At 32.1% G+C, this 25863-nt stretch overlaps 1 protein-coding gene across 2 annotated transcripts in view; it reads left to right on the top strand.

Moving 5' to 3' along the window:
* The window catches only part of LOC114943138 (protein fem-1 homolog CG6966), a 31306-nt gene that overhangs the window by 2851 nt on the left and 2592 nt on the right, over window positions 1–25863 (top strand). The window contains exons 1-7 of one of the 2 annotated variants that reach the window (XM_029318713.2): window positions 15168–15229; window positions 23164–23323; window positions 23696–23896; window positions 24312–24563; window positions 24715–24871; window positions 25083–25521; window positions 25614–25826. In XM_029318713.2, coding sequence (XP_029174546.1) covers window positions 15191–15229; window positions 23164–23323; window positions 23696–23896; window positions 24312–24563; window positions 24715–24871; window positions 25083–25521; window positions 25614–25826 — 1461 coding nt within the window. In that variant the 5' untranslated portion in view covers window positions 15168–15190. Of the gene's footprint in view, window positions 1–15167; window positions 15230–23163; window positions 23324–23695; window positions 23897–24311; window positions 24564–24714; window positions 24872–25082; window positions 25522–25613; window positions 25827–25863 lie in introns of those variants that run through there. The other variant, XM_029318712.2, reaches the window with a different exon arrangement.

Genomic DNA, 25863 nt, shown 5'->3' with positions numbered 1-25863 from the left:
TTACATATTAATGTTCCTTAATTCAATATATCTCTAGTCGTGCTGTGTTCATTTAAATATAACTTAAAATACAGAGAGAATTTTCTCTTAGAATTTACCTTGAAAATCATGGTAATCGTGGGACAATGTGTAATATATTGGAAGTCTTTTATAAGTTTCTCTGATTAATATTTTTACCACAATAAAAAATATTAATATCTATCACAATGTGTTCGATTAATTTTACCATGTACATAGTAAAATTTACTATGTGCATATTAATATTTTTTATTGTATTTTTTATTGTAAATATTAATCAGAGAAACTCTTATAAAATTCTTCCAATACCATATTGTTCCACGATTACCATGATATTCATCAGGGTAAATTCTAAGAGAAAATTCTCTGCATGTAATATTTTCATCATTTTAATAAAGAATAAGAGAAATTAAGACTAGAAATGAGAAAATTATACGTAAATTATTTATTTGCATTGTATTAACTCTTTGCTTTTTCGAGAGCAATATTATAACGATGTAAAGCGTAACAATTAAAAGCAGTCGAAAGTTGAAAATAATTGTAGGCAAACAGAGTGTAAAAAGTATGGATTTTTTATCATTAAAATTATGCTTACTTAATTTCCGGAGAAAGTAATATAATTTTATCAAATATATATACGAAGACAACTAAAATTCCGATTAAAATGCTATGCAACTATGCTTGTGCGTTGGCGCACGAATTTAGGGTAAATATTTGCAGCTTGCTGCGACGTTCTAGACGTGTCGCGCAGCTTATGAAATAGAAATGGCGAATGCGCAGGCTTGTCGAGCGTAATTTCGAAATTTCGCTGCCTGATCGTTAGCTCGTTGCTATGGGAATGAATGAAAATAGCTCGAGAAAGTTTCCATTATTCGCTAATTTGATCTACTTAAATTCGACATTTGATAAGAATTATTAATTATTAAAAATTAATTAGATACGTTTAGGCGTGGATAAATCGAATTTTAATCCCTTGAGAAATTCGTCGAACTTAAATTTATCGAGTTTTTAATTTTTTATATGATTCATCTTTAATCACAAATTAAATATTTTATTAAGTTAACAAAGGCTTATTCGCGAAATACGAAAGAGCAAAGTCTTCTTATTTATTTTCAAGCTTAACTTTTTTCACTTTTGATCTTTTTGGCATACAAACGTGATTGACATCGCAATCTGACGTTTATTTTAGCATAAACAAAAATTAATTTTCTACCAAGATTCTCAATACCAGGTTTTGTGCTAATGCATACTTATCAAGTACATAACTTGTGCAATTCCGAAGTCTGGTAATACCCAAGACCTTGAATACTCACAAGGTTGCTACTTTCCGGTTTTCTCCGGGCAATTTTATCGACGTTTAAATATTCCCAACTCTCCTTTGTGAAACATCTTTGCGAGCAACGGTATCGAAAGTTTTCTCGCGATATCTTAGCATTTTCTTACCGACATTTCGTTCGCGTTTCCTTGCGTGCGCGTTAACAGACCGTGCGAAAAAATTGTCTTTAACGGTATTCCGTTTGTGTGTGCGATTTCGAAATGTTTGGCACGGTTAATCCTGCAACAATCTGTGACGAACTCGAAATATCGCGGCGAGCACGCAATATGACAAATTCCATTTGACAAATACATCGAATTTTCGGAATTTTAAATAAATATCCTTTTCAGTATATTAATTTTCATTAGTCTTCAATTATTTATTAATCTTATTCTTATTCTCTCTGTATATCATATTTATCAATCTTCTATTTATTATTTATTTTATTTTCAATGATAATTTGTGTAATTAATTCGATTTTTTAGCAAAAATATCGTTAAAGCGAAACATTCTGTATATAATATTGATAAAAATATAGATAAATAGAAGACTTCAATTTTGTGAACCTACAGAAAAGAATCTATAAATCTGTAAATAATTATAAAACTTCTGAAAATCATCGGTTATAATTTCACAATTACTTACAAGATTCATATATTCATTTGAATTCATTATTTTCAATTTTCTATGTTTGCAGTAACTTTTTATATCAATTCTTGAAGTTGAAATTCAGCATATATATATATATATATTACTTGTTAGTAATTTTCTCAGAAAATTTGTGCAAAAAATTACATAAAAATTTAATTTCGATTTTCGACATTAAATGAAACGCAGCCGACTTTGTTTGAAACCAAGTAATTATTTGTTCCTTTCTTTATGAATGCACTCTCACAAAGTGATTGAGATTAGTTTATCACTTTGATATGCGATAAGCGTTGATAAGAACGTTAACCAAAAAATCTCAGAGAAAGATCAATTTCTTTCAACGCGAAAATGCGCGTGCTTTTCCTTCCTCTTGACTCGCGTTTATCTCTCGAGTAGGAAATAGCCCCAGCAAACAGCAGTTATATTTAGTAGTGGGATATCCATAGACGTGCTTACGGTTGAATCTGCCTGGCCCTTCATATATGTACGTTTGCCTCTTGGCTTGGCACGTATCACGCGCGCGTGTAAAGCGTGAAAAGCGTAGAAATAACACGCGAGCGAGTTGAAAGCTCGATTGTATCGATTGGCCAACGCGCGAAATCGCGATGTTGCGTGGCTTATCGATGAAATCGGTGTTGCGTATCTTCTGCTTTCAACGTGGCCGACCACGTTTCGATACTTTGACGTTAAACGCTGCGTAAATACGAGCGTTCGCGATTTGTGTATACAAAATATTCCCATACCTTGCTTATACACAGAGAGAATTTTATAAGGTTCTCTGATTAATATTTACCATAAAAAAATTAATATCTACTACAATAAGATATCAAAATATGTTGGAATAATTTTACTATGTACATATTAATATTTTTTATTGTGGTAAATATTAATCAGAGAAATTCTTGTAAAATTCTTCAAATATTGTACCGCGATTAGCATGATTTTAAGGTAAATTCTAATAAGGGAAAATTCTTTCCGTGTATATACAGTGAACAATCCGTCCTTTATTTTAAAGTGTTTTATTTCAAGTAGTTGTCCTTTAAATTTATTCATTTTTTCCTACAACTCAATTTTCTTCTTTATTTTTAAAATGTAGTCCTTAATATTACAATTTTGCTCTTTATTTTTTATTTAGCGTTTTAATGTCTAATGTCACATAGTATTAACACGAGAATTAGTACAAAAACAACGAAACCTATTTAAGAAACCAAAATTTTGTTTCAACATAGTCAAATTAGTTTTAAACTTCAAGAATACGTAAACTTTTAATAGTCACAGAATTTTTTTGCTCGTCGATCTCCAATTTGGTCGCAAACTAATCTGGAAACATATTGGAACAAAACCCTGAAATTTTCAGGTTAGTCTTTTATTATTTTCTCTCAGAAAATATAGTCACCTTACTTATATATAGTATCTAGTCGTCGATTGATAAACGATGCACGAAATATACATTTGGACACGTGACGCGTTATCAAAAAAATTGCACCATTATTTCCGCAATGAAACAAAAAAAATTAATCGAAAATGCATAGACACGCAAATGAAACGATTGCATTTCGCATGCATGCAACAGTTATACTAATCAATTATGTCATTACACTATCAATTACGTAAGATACGTCTCGGTATGAATAGGCAAAAAAGCTAATAACAAAGCTACAAACTAATTTTTGTTTACGTTTTCCGATCTCACGTTACTGTCTTACAACGTGGAATATTCACAATGTAAAACTCTAGTAAATCGCTAATAGAGGAGTAACGTTATGTCGTGTTACATTGCAAGTGTTACATTGAAGTAATCGATCGACGTGAAACGAGGAGGCAGTCAATAAAAGTATATAAGTTCTTCATCGCAATTGTTAATCGCGTCGATTTATTATTATTCGAACAAAATGGTTAAGACTTGAATTAATTATTCGCCTATCTTTCTCTTATATTATTATGAAATTTAAAATTCTTTATTAAATTTATCATTTGCATACCTACTTGGTCGCTCTTTCTGATATCTTAAAAATATCGAGGCACTTTGTTGATGACATTCTTCGTTTAAGTTTCATATATTCGCGAGAATGTTTTCGACGAGATACAAAAAATACGCAGAGATGCCTTACCGATGTCTACAAATGATTATCGATATTTTTAAATTACGGCAATGTAGTGAATGTAAAGTTTGTTTTGTCGTTTGCCATAGTAACAACGACTTCGTACTTTGAACGTTTTTGTACGCACCTTCAAAAATGTGAACAAAATATTTTAAGTTTAATAATAAACAGACGTATCTACTTAACATCATTTAAATTTGTAATTTCCTCTCTTTACAATTAAAATGTACTTTTCAACTTTATGTTAATTATACTTACAAATTTCTTTTAATTTATCGCGAGCAAATATTTTTCGCTGTATAGAGACACTATTTCTAATATATCTCTTATATGAAGACAAGTTACCTTTTAATATTAATTTTTGAAAAAAAACACTTGTGTGGATCTTTTTCTTTTAATCTTGAATAATCTTTACAATATATGTTCTTGTTGTTTTAAATTAATGTATCAGTTTTTAAGGGCCAATTTTTAAAATTAAATCTACAATTAATTCAAGAGCTTAAAATTAATAAGTGTTAATAAGATGTGCTTAATTTTCTCATTAACCTCTACAATGTTTTTCGAATTGTTTACATGTAATACCGCTCTCTTGGCGTAATAAAAATGTATTTATTCGTGGCAAATACTTTAGATACGCTACTGCGTATGTAATCTGATCGTAAATATTTATCGAAATCGCACAACGACGTCAAGAGATCAATGAAATTTAACGTTTTTCGCTATGTCTACACGGAGAGAATTTTTTCTTAGAATTTACCATGAAAGTAGGTATCGTGAAACAATATCGCATTTCGGGAGAATTTTATAAGAGTTTCTCTGATTAATATTTAGCATAACAAAAATATTTATGCTTATACACGGAGAGAATTTTCTCTTAAAATTTACCCTGAAAATGGTAATCGTGAGACAATATTGCATTTTGGAAGAATTTTATAACAGTTTCTCCGATTAATATTTAGCATAACAAAAACATTTATATATACACAGAGAGAATTTTCTCTTACAATTTACCCTGAAAATCGAGACAATCTGGTATTGGCAGAATTTTATAAGAATTTCTCCGATTAATATTTAGCACAAGAAAAAATATTAATATGTACATAATAAATTTTACTATATGTATTACATGGTAAAATTAATCTAACATATTTTATATCTTATATATAGATATTAATATTTTTTATTAATTAGAGAAATTCTTATAAAATTCTTCCAATACTACGTTGTCCCACAATTGCCATGATTTTCAGGGCAAATTCTAAAAGAAAATTCTCTTCTGTGTATGTATACGTATTTGCAAGCTTGTATAAGGGAGTGTGCTAGCTCCGGGACGACTATTAATACCCGTTAGTAAATTGGCGAGACGTTGCAGCGCGCGCGTGATACTTAACGAGAATTTGCGAGGTAACTCCCATCATAAATTGCGGAATCGATCGTCGAATTGCTTGCGCGGCAACCGTTCGCGTTCGAGAAATCTAATTCGAGAACCGACTTCGCGGATGATGGGATATATTTACTCATCCGCAAGTTTATTTAACTGCTATCGCGCATTTGATGCTATTGCATTTGAGACCATCGTGTGTGTCCGTGCATATGCGCGGATACGTGATACACGTGATGGCATATTTGTTAGATGGAGAGAACGATAGCGGATCATATTTTATTCATCAAACTCGATCGATTGTTCACGAATGAAAGTTTACGCGCTTATTTAGGCAAACAAGTAACGATCGAATCTCTGTTGTTCGTGAATCTAAAATTAACGAAATATAATGAGCGTCTCGTGAATCGATCATTATTCGAGAATTTATGAATCTTTGTGAAGATTATAAATGTAGTGACGAGGCAGTAGACATTCATGAAACACTATATTTGTGACGCAATAATAAACTGAATCGATAATGAATACCGATTTCAGATGCATGATAATGAATGCAAACGTGCATAGTGTTCTTCGATGACTAGAAAGTGCGTATTATTTCTTTGCAGTTGATTTTTCAAGCTATCGAGCACAAGTGTTTGCTTATTTTTTCACGGGGGACAAAATTTATCTAATCGCATATGCTTATTAGGGTTATCGAGTCGAGCAAACGTCTAATTATAAAATACCTTCCAAAAATATATGACATAATTTAACGTGAATTCAATTTGATAAGAATATATGGCAAATTCGCAATTATTTGTTGCACTAATATTTTGATACGTATACAAAAACATATAATTAATATATATGTCCAAAAATATAATGAATATAATTAGTACAGTGAATCGATGATATTGACGTATCAGTTGACATATCTCGCACAGGCCCTATATTTTTTCAAGTGAAAGTTATGCATTTGACCCGCAATTATTTCGCTTATTCATGCAAAAAGCGTAATATTTGTTAACGACTTCACGTACGAACGACAGAGGATCGATCCACCTACCGAAGTCTATTTATAAAGTCAGTCAACAGGCGATCACGAGCGCGTTGTATATACGAATGATTAAAATAACTTCACATAGGTGTAACCTGAAATGAACCACTCAATCGGCAAAGTAACGATCCCGCGGACCCCTGACCTTTCAACGGATTGTCGGCGGAAGCGCGTTATCTTCGTTATCACGCAGATTATAATTGACGTCAACGTGTATCATCTTCATATCACCGAAAGATACAATTGTTTCTGTTCATTTCGCGTTAAGTCACAGAGAGAGAGAGATCGAGATCGTATAGTATAATGTACAATCGTATTGTTGAATGATTATATTATGTGTTTTCCACATAATTTTCTGTTGAGAAGAAACATGCGCGCACGATTATTTCATTGCTCGAGCGATCACGTTTAATATTGTATAATTAGTATAATTAACGCAATCAAGACCGGTCGGCAACCGGTCGACGTTTGAGACTGGTCGTATCGCGTCGGAGCACGTTTTTCAGATCGATCCAATGTGACGTGGTGTTATTACGCAAGATGGTACAGTTGTCGAACTACCAACAGCGCGTTTAACGCAGTCTCGCGTACACGTTATACATGCGCAATTGCGTAATGCACTGATGACAGCTCCAAGGTTGGCACCAATTTGTGCAACTTGACTCCGTTTCCGATGTCAGAGATCTCGATTGTTGCGTTTCCGCGAAATATATCTTTATAGAAAAACAAATTCAAATTTTCAAGATTTATCTACAAAAAAATTCTCATTTTTTTTTAGTTCTTATATTGTTAGATAAATCGAGTTTATATTTTTATTGATACGGTTTTTTATCATTGTAAACGTACATATATGCATATGTCTATAAAAATATTTTTTTGAATATTTTTTAAAAAAATATTCTTATATTTTTATAGACATATGAATATATGTACGTTTACAATGATAATTTTTAAATGATATTTTTTAAAAAAATATTCTTATATTTTTATAGACGTATATGCATATTTAAAAAAAAAATTACATATGCAAATTAAAAATATATATTCTTATATTTTTATAGACATATGCATATGTGTACGTTTTTTAGAGTGAAATATTATTTTTAAAAAATTAAACTCGAGCGATGAAAATAAATATTGATAACGCACTACTGATCTCACGCGAGGCAAGTGAAGTCAACGAAAGGAGATATCTCGCTTTGCTCTCGTTTTGTGATTAATAGAACGTTTCGTTTCTCGAGTCAAATCGGGAAAACATACTTGACGTAACGAGAGATGTTTAAAAAGAAAACACAAACATTTGAATATATCTGAGGAAGGACATCTGAGAAATAGGATGTTTTCTTACACACATGTACGATGCATTCAAAGTTCATCGAAGATGTAGATGTAAAAAAACATCAATTTTATAGATGCAGGCTTAATCTCGCAGAGACATATATTTAAATCCCATGGACCCGCGTTATGTAATTCCGAGTTTGACGACTATATAGAAGCTATAAAAGAGTTGGCTGCATTGTAACTTGTAGTTTCCGAGGTGCAGTGTGAAAAGATCGATAAGGTCCTCCGTGCTTTTCTATTGTACTATTTCTCTATCCGAGAAGTTCTTTCTTGCGATGGCGAACAAAGGTTCTCTCCCAGTCGGCCCCGTTACATGCTTGATAGACTTGCCGTAATTCCGAGGAGATTTCAGTACTTGACATTGTGTCCTACAAGCCATCACTCATCTTTTTTATACCGTCGATTATTTTTCTTTATTATGCATCTCTTTTTTATTCCACTTGCGTCTTTGAGATGCGCAACTTCTTGTTATTTGCCCTATTAACATATAATCATATGTTTTTACATTCTGTTTTGCGTGACATGACTTTATGATGATAATCGCTTCAGTGGCGATTGACATTTAGCCCCCATAAGTTCGCCTCACAAATATAAATCAGTAAAGATACGTAGACGAGGAAAATAGCAAAAAGATAGTAAGAAAAAAAAATAAAGGAATAACGTTTGAAAATTACATTGATATATTCGTAATAATGTATTTATAAAATTTTATTTATAACAGACACATTCGTCAAATTGATTTAGACTTAAATGGCTTTCAAACTATTCTTTCGAATCAGAGTTTTTTCCCGAAAAATCACTGCTTTCTCGGGTTAACAAGCTTTGAATCATCAGCGCTTGTGAAACTATCTTTGTTTCTGAATGAAATCCGAACAACGGCTGCCGATGCAGCTCTGTATCCGGATCGAGTTGCGAAACATTCAGCATACGTCAAGAGCTCAGGATTTCTGGATTAAATATTTATTTAACTTCCGAAAGACGATTCCGAGGCCGAAAGCCGACCCTCTCGTGCCCCATTATTTCCCTTTCCACGAGCAAGTGAATCGAGAGGGTTATTGTCTCTCGAGAGGGATATATTTCGTTTTGAGAAAAACACAGATCGGACTCGTGGTAATCTCTTTTTAAGAAGCACATTTGCTCCTATAGAATGAAAAATAACCGGATGAACATACTGTCCAAAGTACAAAAATAGTGAATAATTCAGCATTTATTAAAAGAAATCTATTTGATTTAAAATTGTGACATTTAAACCGAAACAAATGTCAATCTAAATCAAGTAGCTTAGAATTAAACATTATTAAAATTTAATACTAATATTTTATCGCTTAATTAATTGAGATACATATTAAAATAATGTGAGATTAAATTATGTACAATAGATTTTTTCTTGTTAGTTATATTTATTATTATAATACTAATTTTAAAATTGACATCTCTAAGTGCATATGTACAATATATATGTGATTCTTCACATATTCAAAAAAATATACCTTTTAAAAATGAATCAACGAAAATATAAAATGACATTTGCTAAATTCAAATATTGCTTCGCAATCTCGCCTTATATCGCTCGTTCAAGAAGATTACACTGGATTCTCTATATGTATATTGTGGTCTAATATTACTCGTACACTGATAGAATACGTGGTGAGTCAGAGACATATCTGAGACATAACTTCACGTGAAACAAAGGATAAAAAATACAAACGACGAGATAAAGAATATACTTTTGAAATTAAGAGATTTAAATTGATAATTAAATTGAAAAAAAAACTTCATCAATTATTAAGCAAATTCAGTATTATTTAGTGTAATTATTTATATACACATATTTATCATTTCCAGGTTTTTTCCTCATTTTGATAATATTATATTATATCATTCTCTTGAATGAATTATATAGACAAGATAATAACAACTGTTTATTTTATTATTAAAACAAGATTAATTATACATCAAGTTTTTCACTATTTTTGTCTTCACTCGTCATTAAATAGCTTTTTAAAAAAAGATTAGTTTCAAGATTATGATTATTAATATTCATTCTTAGTATATAAAGCTCTATAATAAAATAAAAATATCAAGTAATATATTATTAATAAATAGTGACGTGTTAAACTAGAACGTGAGCATTTAAAACAATGTATCATGGAATATATAGAAGTCTCACGGGTTAAAGGGTAACGGATAAATTATTCTAAGATAATATATTGATATATGCAATTGTTATATATGGCTATACGATTCGATGGATTAATATCGAATAATGCTAAAGTATAATTAGCAGCAGCGCATCAATAGTATCATTTGCAATGCTTTCTGCCGTTAGCGAAATCGTGCGATTGTACTCGTTATAAATCGTACATACACTTGTACTGTAGCTAGGCCGGAAGTTCGCACGAAAAGCAGGTCAGTCGCAAGAATGAACTCAACGTAGGTGTGAGAGTTCCGAATGCGCGAACACGATTGCATTTGTAATATTTAATTAATTAATTTCTTTACGCATTTGAACAGGCTTTACTTACAATACATTTGCACGATTTTTTCTTTTTTTTTTTTAATTACGCATATGAAATTATAAATTCGTGAAATTTATCATATTTCCATTTTTAACGAGATTCTGAAAGAATATATGTACATATAGTATCCGAAATTTTAATAATACATTTTCATTTTATTTTAAGAAGAAAGAAGGACAAGTTTTTAAGGAATCCCCTTTATCCCTCTTATTGTATCGATATGAGTAATTTGCATATCCTGCAATAATACATGATGTTGCGTGATCTCTCGTTGCGACGTAAAGTCGATCGTCGTCAAGATGCATTACTCATCTTGTATTTATTCCTGTATTCATAAGTATTCTTATTGATATTTAACATGTTTTACAAGTACTTCTTATTCATAAATGCAGAGAACACGCGTTGATTGTTTTTTATGATGTAAACAAGATACGAAGAACACGTACACGTTTTTTAATATTTTAATATTTACTTAAAATTTTCGCATGACGCAAAAAATCAACTGGACATTTGAATTGCGAAACGTGGAAAATCACTGCGCAAGATCATTATCAATGATTCGTAGAATCGCATTCATACCTATACGTGGAACATCAACTCTTCACGTCACTCACTCGGAAATAACGTCACTCACTCGGAAATGCAGTTTATTTAAATACATTTTTTATTCCTTCCTTTGCAATTGCGACATATTGCTAGAAATATATGCATATTTTTTAATAGTTACTTTTAAATTATATGCCTATTATCTTAGCAATAAGCAAAAACAACTTTTTTTCTGGAATTCAGTAATTTATTTAACTCAATAAAATTATACAATAAATTTTTTCATAAAAATGTACTTCTTTAACAAAAGCGATTTAGATGTCTTATTGAAAGATGATATATTTGGAAAAAAATTATAAAATATCAAAGTCATATCATATAAAAGACTAGATTATTTTACAAAGTCAGTCATTTCCGGTAGCATGAGTATCATAAATACGTGACATAAACAGATTCCAAATACGAAGTACAGTATTCTCAATTAGGACAGTGATTTAGCAGGTAATTAACAACTACGTGACACGCTGACGAGGCCCAATCAGTGGGGTTAATGAATCGAATAAATTTTGCATCGCCGGTACTCATTCGCAATGGCTATACGTGATATGGCATAAAATCATAATTCAGAAGCATACCTATCGGAAGTAACAATGACAAAGGTGAACTTTGCGTCGAGTAATCGTGCAATGTGCAAATGTTCTTGAAATTTCAATGATTTATAAATGTAATTTCAAGTAAATTATGTATATGCATCCGCATCTATCTATTGTATTGCTATGTACATTATTCTCACATATTATTATCGAAATGTACGATTAAAACGTACATTAAAAGGAATATAGAGATAAAATCATTTAATCATACATCTTAAATTTATGCTATTCGATAATATACGTAATAAAGTTCTTGTGTTTTTTTGACTTAGGTACATTTTTTCTCGACAGTTATCTGACGATTGTAACTTCCTCGTGTACTTGCTTATCTCATTATTTGTCGAGATTCCACTTAATGACATTCCTGTTTTCTTGGATATGCAAATTATACATATAGTTCTAAGAAATTTTTCAATTTTTATCAATATATGATTTTTGTCTGTAAAATTATATTATTTTACAGAATTAAATTTTTTTTAAACATAAACGTGACAAACTTTAAACTTTATTTGACTTTTAGATTTAAGACATGATAATAAAAAGATTTCTAAAAATATATAAATATTATATTTAAAATATGATTGCAACAAAACTTTTTATATTTAAAAATCTTAAAGAATGAAGAAGTGATGCATAAATAATAAATTTTATTTACAAAGTGTCTGAAACTAACAAGAAGAGAAAAAGAGATTAAACACGATAAACAGTTTTCAGACATGTTAATTCGGATTCTTATTTGCTTTCTCCTATTGGTTTTTTATGCGGATTCTAAAAATAATGAAAGTTGCTTGTCGTGTTGAAATTTGTATCTCTTCTTTTATTTAGTAGTTTAAAAAAAATTTGTAAAGAAAATCTATTATTTTATTTATTATTATAAAGTACAAATGACATACGCATATAATCATATCAATTCTCAATCAACTGATCTCGCAATTGTGGCAAGCGGGAAATGAAATTCTTATTATCATCCATAATGTCATTACTTATTACAACTACAATCATAATACTTTCATCGAAAGCCCATGCAACGACGCCGACTAGAAAGTAAACGCGCTGTAACTTGACATAACTCTGCTTTATGTTTGCTGGCGCCGTCAATTTTGCGTCTCGTTTCGCTTCTTCCGCTAGTCGACCTCTTCTTTGCACTTAATTTGCATACGTGATGCGACTCACGATGCATCGTTTCACACCTGATGTAACATTTTGAATTTTTTACTATTGCTTTTGCAATTATTTTGTATTATTTAACATTTGTATTCTTGTTTACGAGGATAACTGGATTAATGATCCTTATGATGACGTCTTGCTTTAATTTAAGTTATATAAGGTGAATAATTTTTTTACATTATAATACCCCGCAGATAGCAGACTAACGTTACAATAACTACATCGACGTCAAAATGACCACATTTTTGACGTTTAATGATGTCAGTCTGCTATCTGGGATATATTAAAATTTCCCATTATTATAATTTAACACGATGCAATTTTATTAGCTTTGTGATAGTTTAAATGAATTAAGAAGAGGAATTTTTATTCTATATTTAATTTTTGTGATACTGTACTTGATAAGTTTGCTAATTAAATAATAAGTTTATTAGACATTTAGAATCTGATAAAGTATGACATTGAGCGATGCTCCGTACAATATTTGCATTTCAAACAATATATAGTACATATATAGGAATTAATATTTACATTAAAAGTGCTAGCATAATCTGTTGCATCTTCTCGAGATGTTTTGTATTATGCAACTTATTACTTAAATACATTATTTACATCAACATTATTCAATATTATTTGAGTTTTTTATACTCAATATAATAGTGCTGACAAGTAATGAAACATCTTGTAAAGAAATAAACTTGTAAATGTTATCTTGACGAGTGATTTTTTATTCAAAATTTAATTATGCGAATATTTTATTTTGCTACATATTTTTGAGAATAAGTTTCGAAGAATAATTTTTTTTTTAATGGTGTAGGAAAGTAGAAAAATTTACGAATCTATGACGTTTAAAAAAATTGTTTTTTAAGAACGCAATGGACAACAAATAAATTATTTATTATTTGAAAGGTATAAAATTTTTCGGATAGTGGTTTTTTCCGGGATTACGTGAGATTTGTGTATGATTTTCTCGCCGTAATCGTCTCGTGCAACGCGTGCGCCACGTAATCGCTCGAATAATATTATCTGACTTTTCTCCGGTATGACAGCTTATTATATAATCACGCGCTGCTGGTAAGAGTCGATCAGGAAGAACAATTAGAAAGCTGCACTGAGGTGTGTTTGGCCGCATGACCGTTTGTACGATTCGGCCAATCGCCTACTCGCCGGCAGTGATGGCCCTCGAATTGTGCAATTTTCAAAATAAATCAGAAAATTTTCTCGATTAAACTGTTAATATACATGTTTTTATTGCAAATATAATTCTTATAAAATTTCCATTTCTGCGACAAACGATATTATTTTATTACAGGATTATACAATAATAATTATATAAGGTATCGTTATTTATTGTGCTACAAAGTCAGTGCAGTAACTATTGCGAAATTCAATCATATTAATATAATTCATAATATTTTTTTATTAATTAAAATATTAAATAAAGTATAAACTACAGATTATTTTGCGCCAGGAGAGATGAATATTGATTTCCAATAAATCCGACAAATTAATAAATTGAACCGATTAAAGAAAAAAAATATGCAAATTATTTTTACTTGCTCAAAGTTTGCATAGAAATTATATCACTTTATTTTATAATGTTATCTTATTTACCGATATGCAATATATCCTGTGAAAATATCTTGAATATCGAACCCATCTGAACCGGCGACTTTCTCAAGCTCAATACATCCCTGACTTCGACAGTCGTCGATCCACCTCCAACGTTATAATGATTGAACTTCGTTCACCTCCTACCTTCTTCCTTATGAAACCGTGCTAGATCCTTACTCGCTTTGAGGAAGTCACTTCAGTGATAATTTGAACCTACGTTTCGCCTGTTCGTCCTTGCCTCGTTTTTTAAACTAAACCCTCTTTGTTCGGTGGTCAAAATCAATTTTTAATCTTTGTTGCTTCTTCGTGTGTGGTTGCAAGCAACTCATTTATATTTTTATCCATTTAGTTTGAATTGACTTGTAATTTGTAAAGTGATTTTTTTTTAATGTAATCGGTGCTAGAAAAATTTGTTTATAATTGAGACGGAAATGCCTGTTTTCTTTTAATAATAATACATAAATATAAAAGTAAAAATTTTTCACTTTTTTAAAATCAATCTTATAAATTTTTTGTTTTTTTCAGATTTGAATTACTTGTTTTCACATTCAGTAATTTTATATTTGATAATAATTTCTAGACGCGTATTATAGATTAATTCATTCTTTTGCATCTCTCATAAAAGTTCGTTAACTTACATGACAAGATTTTAAATTTATATTCCGGTTGTCCACTTAATAATAAAATAAGCGATTTCTTTCAACATTGTTGGATAATAATAATATTCGATTCGTTAAAATTAAATACACTTTTTGGCATTTTGCTTGCGTTTTTTGTGAAACGTCTTGAGTTTTTATTACGTAATTTTAATTAGCAATTGTTACATATAAATATTTAATTAAGTCTAATGGAGCACGTGTCGAATGATGATGATACATTTACGCGGGTAAGTTTAGTGCATTTACTGACAATTATAGTATATGGATTCAGAGAATACCTTAAAAAGAATAAAATAATTTATCAATTTTTCTTGATCAAACTTTCTTAAAATAAATAATTGGTCTAAATTTGTTTAGGCAATGTCAAGCACTTATATTTACACAATAATTGTAAAAATTAGCAAGCACATTTTTTGGTAAAACTTGATGTTTATTAATTTCAGATATTTTCACTTTTATAAATACATATGAGAAAATATGTAGCTGCATTTTTATTATATATATAATATATATATATATATATATATATATATATATATATATATATATATAATAAAAATGCAGCTACATATTTTCTCATATGTATTTATAAAAGTGAAAATATCTGAAATTAATAAACATCAAGTTTTACCAAAAAATGTGCTTGCTAATTTTTACAATTATTGTGTAAATATAAGTGCTTGACATTGCCTAAACAAATTTAGACCAATTATTTATTTTAAGAAAGTTTGATCAAGAAAAATTGTTAAAATTATTTTATTCTTTTTAAGGTATTCTCTGTGCCTGTGGAAATTAAAATGGGACATCCTGTACACACACACACACATACACACACACACACACACACACACACACACACACACATATATATATATATATGTGTGTGTGTGTGTGTATGTGTGTGTGTGTGTACAGGATGTCCCATTTTAATTTCCACAGGCAAATATCTCGAAAAATATGGACAATACGGAAAAATGTTTCAAATAAAAGTTGTTTGACTCAAGATTCGAAATCGATTATCTCAAGAGCTTTCCAAAGCCCTATAATAAAGTATTTTTTATGGACTACTTTTTGAGTTATAAAGGTTTGAAGTTAATAATTTTTTCACATAAAATGTAAAATATCTTGTAAAATACTCAGTTTTTCTCAGTAACCTCAGTAACTCATTGTCAGTAAATATTACTTTTTACTTATTACTTTTTTGCACAGGATAATTAGACCAATCAACTGGTATAAAGAAAAGATAATTGTCTTTAAAAATGGTAATATTTCAATATGTAGCTGCATACTTTTATTTATAAGCAATTCTATTTTTGTACAATTGATTGGTCTCATTATTCCGTGCAAAAAAGTATTAAGATATGATTACTAAAAATTGAGTATTTTATAAGATATATATATATATATATATATTTTACATTTTATGTCAAACTTGTTAACTTCAAACCTTTATAACTCAAAAAGTACTCCATAAAAAAATACTTTATTGTAGGGTTTTGGGAAGCTCTTGAGATAATCTACAAGAATATATAATGAAAAATAAGTAGTTCCATTTAAGAAATTAAAATTGACCTTAAAATGATTTTACGAGATAAAATCAATGACACTATCTTATGTCCCCATTCGAGTCAAACAACTTTTATTTGAAACATTTTTCCATATCGTCCATATTTTTCAAGATATTTGCCTGAGAAAATTAAAATGGGACATCCTGTATATATACGTGCATCGTGAAATACCTAGAATCTCTTTATTACATTAATAAAATATTGATTAAATATAAATTGTATAAACTGCAAAAAATGTCAAGATTTGCGATATTAATATTTGGAACAAATTTTCATTTTTTAAAATTTATTTTAGAGTACACTAATATATTTGTGTATGTATTAATAATTTTATAAATAAATAAAAATTTAAAAATTATTACTAATATTAGCATTTTTACAAATCTTGACAGTTTTGCAGATGTTTAGAATTTATATCTCACGACGATAAAGCAGAAAAGTAATAATCTCGTAATTGAACATAAAATTACAAGAATTATGATCATCTGTCTTCATCATATAAACATCTCTTTATTAATAAGCTGGTTTTATTACTAAACATGATCTGTTATGACTCGTTAATTTTCAAATAAATCATTCAAAATTATTTTATAATTCGATATAATGATTGGCCATAAAAAGGGCTTATAAAGAACTTTCTACGAGATAAAATGTCAAGGTTTTACAGCTGCTTAGAACGTTTGGGTTAACCTTGATTCGTGAGCGGTCGCTCTTTGTCTAAGGACATCGGTGCAACAACCCCGACGCGTGTTGGAAATCCCGACAACGGTAGCTATGGTGTGATGATGATGCAGTATAATTTCCTCCTCGTATTAGGAGAGAAAGAGTCTGCACCGCGAAAAATGAACTGACGAAAGCTCTCTCGCGCGCATTTCATCGTCTCCGGACTCCGGAGTCTATTTTCATCCGACAGTAATAATTCGTTTGTCCTTAACACAAAACACTCGAAAAAATTCTTCAGTACACTAACATTCTTTTTCGGATGACGCACAAGCAATTCAATCCCAAATAACGGATAAAACCTGTTTTAAAATTATAATTCTTTTCCTGATTTTTGGGGGTCATCATATTATTCAAAATTGCCTTTAAAATGCAATATATAAATTGTTTTGAGATAATAAATTCTTTCTCTTCCTGCATTCCTTTTTTTCTGATTTGTATTCTTGAGATCGCTTTGCCGCATGAATTTTAAATAACAAAAACAAAAATAATCGCGGTTATCTTTGCATTTTATCTATATCTTTCTTCCAAGAGAATCGTGAATTATTTTTTAATTGGTCCGAACAGTCCATAACGTCTTATTGTTAGTATAATTTTTTATTTCTTGTTCCGTCTTTCTTTTAAATAATGACAAATTGAAAAATTTAATTTAATAATCCGTATAATAATTGCATTATGTTATACAAACTTTATTTTGACGACATATTTTTGCAAGGCAAAACAATTTTAAAAAAATGGATAAAGCATCAGATTGAGGAAAAAGTTTAACTTATATAACTCTATGTGAATAAAATATAGCGAAGCAATTAGAGCGTTAAATAGGTAGCTCTATTCGATTCTATGTTTTATTTCTGATTAATCAAGTTTTACCAGATTTATGCTCGCGAAACGAATTGCATCAAGTTAATTGATCGCTCCACAACTTTTTGTAAACTCAGTATTTGCGAGAATGTAATATATCCGCGTTATTATATAACGATATAGCGGAAATTAATAATTTATCGAGCGATTATTTTGAATACCGATATAAGCCAAGCGAAAAGTATTAAATCGCGCTGTGTGGAGAGGCATTATCCAATTTTCCGGCAGGTTTCTCAGAGATAATGACGAATAATCATTTCGGCATCGATCATTTTCTAAATCGTTGCGATTGTGTATCGCGTCTCGTTTGTAATCTTTATCGATCGGATCGGTGCACTTATCGTATACATTGCGTCTTCGGATATACGAATTATGTAGTAATAAATCGCTCGCGTACACAATAATGTTTAACGAAAGGCCCGGCGCGAAATTATCTGAGGGAGCGTAATTTTCTAATGCTCGAATGCTGTAATCGTATAATTATCTCGCGGAAACTTTTTGTCGCCATTCTGGAATATCCGCGCGCAATTCTAATTACTGCACATGAAGCAAGTCGGTCGAGGTCGGGCATGATAGGATTTTCACAGCATTCCCACATAAATTACATATTTGTTGCAAATTTTAATGTAACTTAATTGGCCGTCAGTTTACTTCTCTCGTTTGTTCGAAATCAAAATGTGTAATTACAATATAATGTATTTTATAATAATGGTATATAGAACTCAAACAATAAATAGGGAGATCGTATTATAAATTATATTTAAAAAAATAATTAAGACTATACTATATACTTTCTAAATGAAAAAATTATATAAAGGCTTATTTAGTTTTTTCTATTATGTGTCTAAATCATAAAATGTCTATTTTACGTAATTATGAATTTTTACATGTGTTTTTTACACATACAAACACACGCACACACATATACATATATATGTACATATAATATTATGCATATCTAATATATACGCATAATAAAGTAGAATGAAAGTAGAATTAGCGATAGAAATGTAACCATACAAATCATTTGTAATTTAAATTAATCTTGCTTAGAATAATATAATACACACGAGCTATTTCTATGGCAGGTTTTAACAAGATATTAACAAAGTATTAACAAGTTTTATATATATATATATATATATATATATATATATATAAAACTTGTTAATACTTTGTTAATATTGTACTTTGTTAATATCTTGTTAAAACCTGCCATAGAAATAGCTCGTGTGTATTATATTATTCTATATATATATAAAAGCGTGAGACAAAAACTTATAGATAAAAACAAACATGTTAATATATTGTAATATCATCTAAATTGCTCATCATCATACATCATTCTTGCGTGAGATTCATTTGCAGCTACTCATTATCGACCCGTGATTTATGCGAGTATGTTGATTGCTATCGTTGATTCTCTTCATTCATACTTTATCATTATCTCTCCCTCTTGTCGATGATAAAATCGGTCGCTCGTAAACCGTCTTCTCGATATTGATGCGACGTCGTTACGTTAAAGTAAAATCGAAACGTTTACGTCCATTTTACGTCCGAGATTGATAGAGCGTCTCTCTTTGATGTATCGACGAATTTATCAGATCGTTAGGTCGACACAATGTAAATGAATCATAAGGGAGGGAGAGGACTATTTACGACTCGTGCTACTTCTCGTAATGCGACGTAGGCAAACTAAACCTTTCGAAATGGCGAACGTAAAATTTAAGTGGGACGTGTCTTACACGCTTGCAACAACTGCATACATGCATTATTCAGCCGCGAGACAAATGTATACCGTGTCCGTTGCGTACCGGTGCTTGACCGCAGTTGCACCTAGCGTTAATTGACTTTAGCGTTAAATTTATGACTATAGAAACTGTAAATGATGCGTTGATAATTCCGACGAATGGCGCCCATTGCCGCCACGCTGTGTCTCCATGGAGAAATTTTTCATGCGGATTAAAGGGATGCTGTTTAGGTCTGTTTTATAGACAAATATTATTTTCATTTAACTCTTTATTAGTTATACAGAATGAAAAATTCCTTACTAGAATTAAAGTATTCATAATAACAAATCTGGGCTGTTATATGTATATTTAAAAAGAAACCAAGAAAGTTGAATACTTACAGTTTTCTTTTCGTTAGGTTAATCCAACCCAAAAGACCGATAGAAAAACTATAATTATTTAACTCTCTTGTTTCTTTTTGTATGCATATATAGTAACCCAGATTTGTTATTATGAATACTTAATTCTAGTAAAGGATTTGTCATTCTGTATAGCCAATAAAAAGTTAAATGAAAATAATATTTCTCGATAAAACAGACCTAGTCAGCATCCCCTTAATGCGAGAGATCAAGCAAGAAACGTTCGTACTATGGTAAAATGTATCCTCTTCAACATGATCAACAGTCCGTAGAAAAAAAACACCCCGAGAAGTCGGTTATAACCCATTTTCCGAGACAGATGTCTGAATAATTGATTTATTATTCTCTTTCTTTCTATGTTAATGAGAGCGATTGTTTCATTTTTTATCGCGTGTTGAAATCGCACGTAACATTTCGCTACTTCGGTAGTTGCGAAAAATCTGATCGCTGACATCGCTGAAAAATCCGACACCGTAATTTTGTGCAATTACAGTTCTTTGGAGTTGCAATTATTGTGTCAATGATAGGTCATCTCTCCTTTTATTTTCATGTAATTCGAACGATTCGACCAGTTTCTTTCCAATGCATTCGTCATTGTTAATGATTGTCCGTCATATTGCTACGATTATTCGTTCGCTGCAGCTGTTGCATATCTCTTAAAGTGGAAAATAATCGACGAAAAGAGACGCTCGTAAAGAGCCGCACATCTTCTATTAACGCGAGAATAAAGGCGAATGTTTCATCTCATCTTTTACGAGCTCGTTTCGGCATCGGTTGACCTCGTTGCCTACATTTTATCGAGAAACCAAACGAGAACGTGACAGTAAGGTGAAGGAGCAGAGGGAGTCGAAGCAGAATGAATTGAATGAACAAGCTCACGAAAAAAGAAAATCGGTCACACAAATAACGGCACCGACTCTTTGATGGATCCGACCGAAATAAAGAGAGAGAGATGAAAAATAGATTTGTTGCTCTCTAATAAAGACTGGTTTTCTCGTTCATATATTGAGATGAAAAATTAAACGAGTTATAAAAATAAACGCTTTATTCTGTATATAGCAAAGAGAAATTGAAGTCGATGAAAACAAAAATTGAGTCTCATGACCGAGATTAAATATACAGTTTTATTAATAAAAATTGATCAATAAAAATTTTATTTTCTTTTTTTTATAAAATCTAACATCAAAATTTATCTTTTACCTGATTATTTTAATAGATCTCGATAAATTTTATAGAAATGCTTTTTCAAAACTATATATATATATTTTTTTTTTTTGGAATTACATAATCCATTTTTGTCAAATTTATGATAATATATAAGTTACATTATATTATACATCTATTGTATTTTTTGAATATCTTTTTAATACAGGCAAAGTAAGGCTTTCACATAAAGTATGTAGGTCTTCTTCTCGAAAAGGAGGAGGATTCAAGGAGGGAGAGGGTAAAAAGGACAGAAAAAATACAAAGTGAAAAAGTATCGTCCTCCCACTTTTCCCCCCAGTAGCGAACCATCGTAAGCGGCAGTTCATTTGTCATGATGGATCCCAATGTCTCTGATTATTCATTTAACGGGACTCGCACATCCACTACGACCGGAGAATGATGATTTCTCCCGAAGACTGTGAGTTCGGCTCTCGCGCTCAGTCTTCTTTTATGCGAGTGCGCGCGTGGACTGCTCCGAATTTTTGATGGTCTGATTCGCCTCTCGAATTCATGAACAATTTTAACGCGTCGTCCTAATACATGATGATATCTGATTGTCGAATATGCGTAAAAATATGATAAAATTCTTCAGCATTTAGATCGCGGTGTACTTAACATCTCGCGCACCTCGTGACGAAATCTACTTTTTCACGTGTAGCTGCGAAGGACGGGCGAAAACTTTTGTCACTTTGCGGTTCGTTGCATGATCTTCTCATAAGTCTACAAGGGGGTCTCTTAGGTGTCAGTGACGCAAGGACCTCGTCTCTCACAACATTTAAATGAAACGTGCGCCGCAGCCACGTGGTGTTTAAACCGATAGTGAACGTCAAGACGAGTATAACTTGCGCGAATATTATCTTCTCCAGACGACGTCCGAGCAAGAAACTTGCCTCCGTACATTGTTTATTGCTTCTATTCTCTTCTTCAAAATAAAATCATTACCAACGTAATCATCGGTTAAGATCTAAGTACTTTTTCTACTCCGAGGATGATTACGCAATAATTGAAAGAACGCCGAAGAAAAATATCGATTGAAAAAGTTTTCAGAAAAAAGGCTGAATGGCAGAATTGTGAAAGAGAAAAATCATCATAATCGAAAAGAAAAGAATTTTACGAACGTAGGACGACACACGTGAGTGAGAAGAGAGGGGGGGTTTGGAATTTAAATATTTATCATTCGACGGACCTTCGAGGTTTTTCACGTGTGTATGTGTGTGTTGCAACGATAAACCGCGCAAACCTTAAACCAGTCGACTTTGAAATCTCTGGCGGCACGCATCTCGCGCGACACATCCGTTTGTTCTTCGAACGCATTAGCTCGTTAAAATTATCCAACACGGGTTCCGTACTGTCTAACGTAAGTTTATGAAGAACGCTTCGATTCGTTCGATTGCATTAATTTTTCTCGACAGAGTCCACCAGAAATCAATCTCGAATTAACTCGAGAAAAAATTAATCGAGAACGGAATACATTAAATAGTAATTTTCTTTCGACGTTTTGTGGATATTCTTAATTTTAATCAATTAATTTTTCAGTACGTGTATCACTTTCTCCCTGCAAACATTAATTACTTTTACAACTACGACATCATTCGCGCCGTATCATATAAAAGTGACACGTGTCTCACATCTGTGGTTTCTTCTTTTCTCTCCAAAGGTGTTTCTGGAGCATCGGGGCAAAGATGAGGTAGGACAATTAGTCGGTGCTAAGACCCATGGCGCAACACCCTTAGTCATGGCATGTCGGAACGGACATTACGATGTGGCAGAATATCTTATTGAAAAATGCGGGGCGGACGTGGAGCAGCCTGGGTCAGGTAAGACCACAGTCATCCTTACATTAATAGCTTTGTGTTCGAACCAATCTATCCATCTACTGAGAACAATCTTCAAACCCAAGTGCAAAAGCAATGTTTAGGGATCTATTTAAAAAATTTTCCATTTAATTTTTCACGAAGAATTACGACGAAAAAAATTCGTTCAGATATATCGATAGCAAAAATTGTAAAATATACTATACGCTGGTATCTATTGCAACAATTTGCATTGCACAATACTGCATTAGTATGCACAGTTATTTATGTTAATTACATTTGCATCGTTATTCTTTCCGCACAAGAGAAGATTTAATTTTTCTTATTCGTTATTTGTAAAATATATTTTTCAATATTTTTTCCTCCCGAAAACAGTGGTCTTCGAAGGAGAGACGATCGAGGGTGCACCACCTTTGTGGTGCGCGGCGGCTGCTGGTCACTTGGCCCTGGTCAAACTGCTGGTGAGACGGGGCGCCAAAGTAAATTCGATCACGAAAACGAATTCCACGCCTCTTCGCGCTGCATGTTTCGACGGACACTACGACATCGTTAAGTTTTTAGTACAACATGGTGCAGGTAGGTATCAGAAAATATGAATTCATAAATTATGTATATTTTTCATGTTGAAATAGTATTTAGTTCCCAAAATTACTATCTACGTGTCATCACGTCCAACATTCGGCGAACAACAACAAGAATGACGACATGCTGGCAATGAATTTCTTCGAAATGTGTAGTCTTTGTCTGAAGAAGCCAAGCGTACAGATTTTTATTTTGATTTAGAACAACATATATTTGCAAAAATTGATTCTATTTTCGATCAAATTATGCATACGGAATATTACGTAAACATTCGATCACACATGATTTTTTCCATATAAAAAACGTTACATCTTTATGTATAAAATACATATATATAATTATCTAAAAATATTTTTTAATATATAAAATTTATTTAGAAAATATTTAAAACGCTTGTTTGTTTTTATAGATATCGAGATGGCGAACCGACACGGGCACACATGCCTGATGATCGCTTGCTACCGGGGCCACGTGAAAATCGCAAAGTTCCTACTCGCTCTGAAAGCGGACGCGAATCGCAAGTCCGTGAAGGGCAACACGGCGCTGCACGACTGCGCCGAAAGCGGATCCCTGGAGATACTGAAGATACTCGTCGAGCACGGCGCTCAGATGGACGTGGACTCCTATGGAATGACGCCACTCCTCGCGGCAGCAGTAACAGGTTAAAGCAGAAAGTTCCACGCACCACTCGAAGGTTCCCCTACGATAGTTTACTTTGCTCATCTGAAGCGATCTGCTCCGTGATGCGCTTAGACGGCTGGGGGAAAAAAACGAATGCTAATCGAAATTTTTCTTTTACTTCCCTCTCTCAGGTCACACGCATATCGTCGAGTACCTCATAGGCATTCCGCAGCTGTTCAGCAGGAAAGAACGCATCGATGCGCTGGAATTGCTTGGAGCAACTTATGTGGACAAGAAAAGAGACATGATAGGTGCTTTGCAATTTTGGAAGCGGGCCATGGACGAGAGGTACGTACCAAACATCTCCACGAACTATCTTAGAAGTCGAATGTCTGAAGAAATTCTTATATAATATAATTTTAAAGATACTTTTCAATTATATAACACGAATCTTTGTATAGATATAGAAATTTAAATTTGTTAACACAAATATATGAGATTGATCTTTCTCTCGCTTAAAAAAAAGTATGCCTTTTGCAATATGTATGTCTTTTTTCAGATATCGAGGAGATGGTCCGATGATATCAAAACCTGAATCTCCGCCCGTTGTAGCCGCTTATGATTTCGCTCGAGAGGTAATTGAACCCGAAGCCTTGGATGATTTGTTGGCTGATCCAGATGAGATGCGCATGCAGGCATTGGTGATTAGAGAACGGATATTAGGACCGGCCCATCCGGACACGAGTTACTACATTAGATATCGCGGGGCGGTTTACGCGGATGCGGGTAAATTTCGTCGCTGTATCGAGCTGTGGAACTACGCTCTCGATATGCAACAGAGCATGCTGGAGCCGCTAAACCCTATGACGCAGAGCTCTCTATTCAGTTTTACCGAACTCTTTAGCTTTATGGTGGGCGAGGAAGGCAGACAGACAGCTAGGGGTCGTAGAGTACCACCGGTGAAGAGAGAAGATCTTTTGAATGTCTTCGAGAAAGCTGTGAGTAGGAAAACGACATCGTCGTCTGTAAATATGTCTCGATCCGCGCCGATATATTTAGCGTTATGCGTTTAAAAAAAATATACTTGCAGGTTAACGAAGTAGCGAAAGGAAAACAAATGTTAGACAAAATGAGCGATCTGGCCTGCGAACGTGATCTAACGTTTCTGAACAGGGTCCTCGTTATAACTCTGCATTTGGCGTGTCTGTTAACACGCGAGACCGGAGAGAAGGGTAGCGAAGAATACATCGCCTTACACAAAGAGCTGTATAAGTTAATCCGAATAAATGCCAAAGGGAAGCAGGTGAATGGCCGCTAGCAATTATTATCGAATAAGGAAA

Source organism: Nylanderia fulva, unplaced genomic scaffold (genome assembly GCF_048542155.1).
Source record: "Nylanderia fulva isolate GAGA-0341 unplaced genomic scaffold, ASM4854215v1 Scaffold11, whole genome shotgun sequence".
In the NCBI taxonomy this organism is placed as follows: domain Eukaryota; kingdom Metazoa; phylum Arthropoda; class Insecta; order Hymenoptera; family Formicidae; genus Nylanderia; species Nylanderia fulva.
Note: the sequence above shows the minus strand (reverse complement) of the source record. Positions and strands in the feature narration are given on the sequence as shown.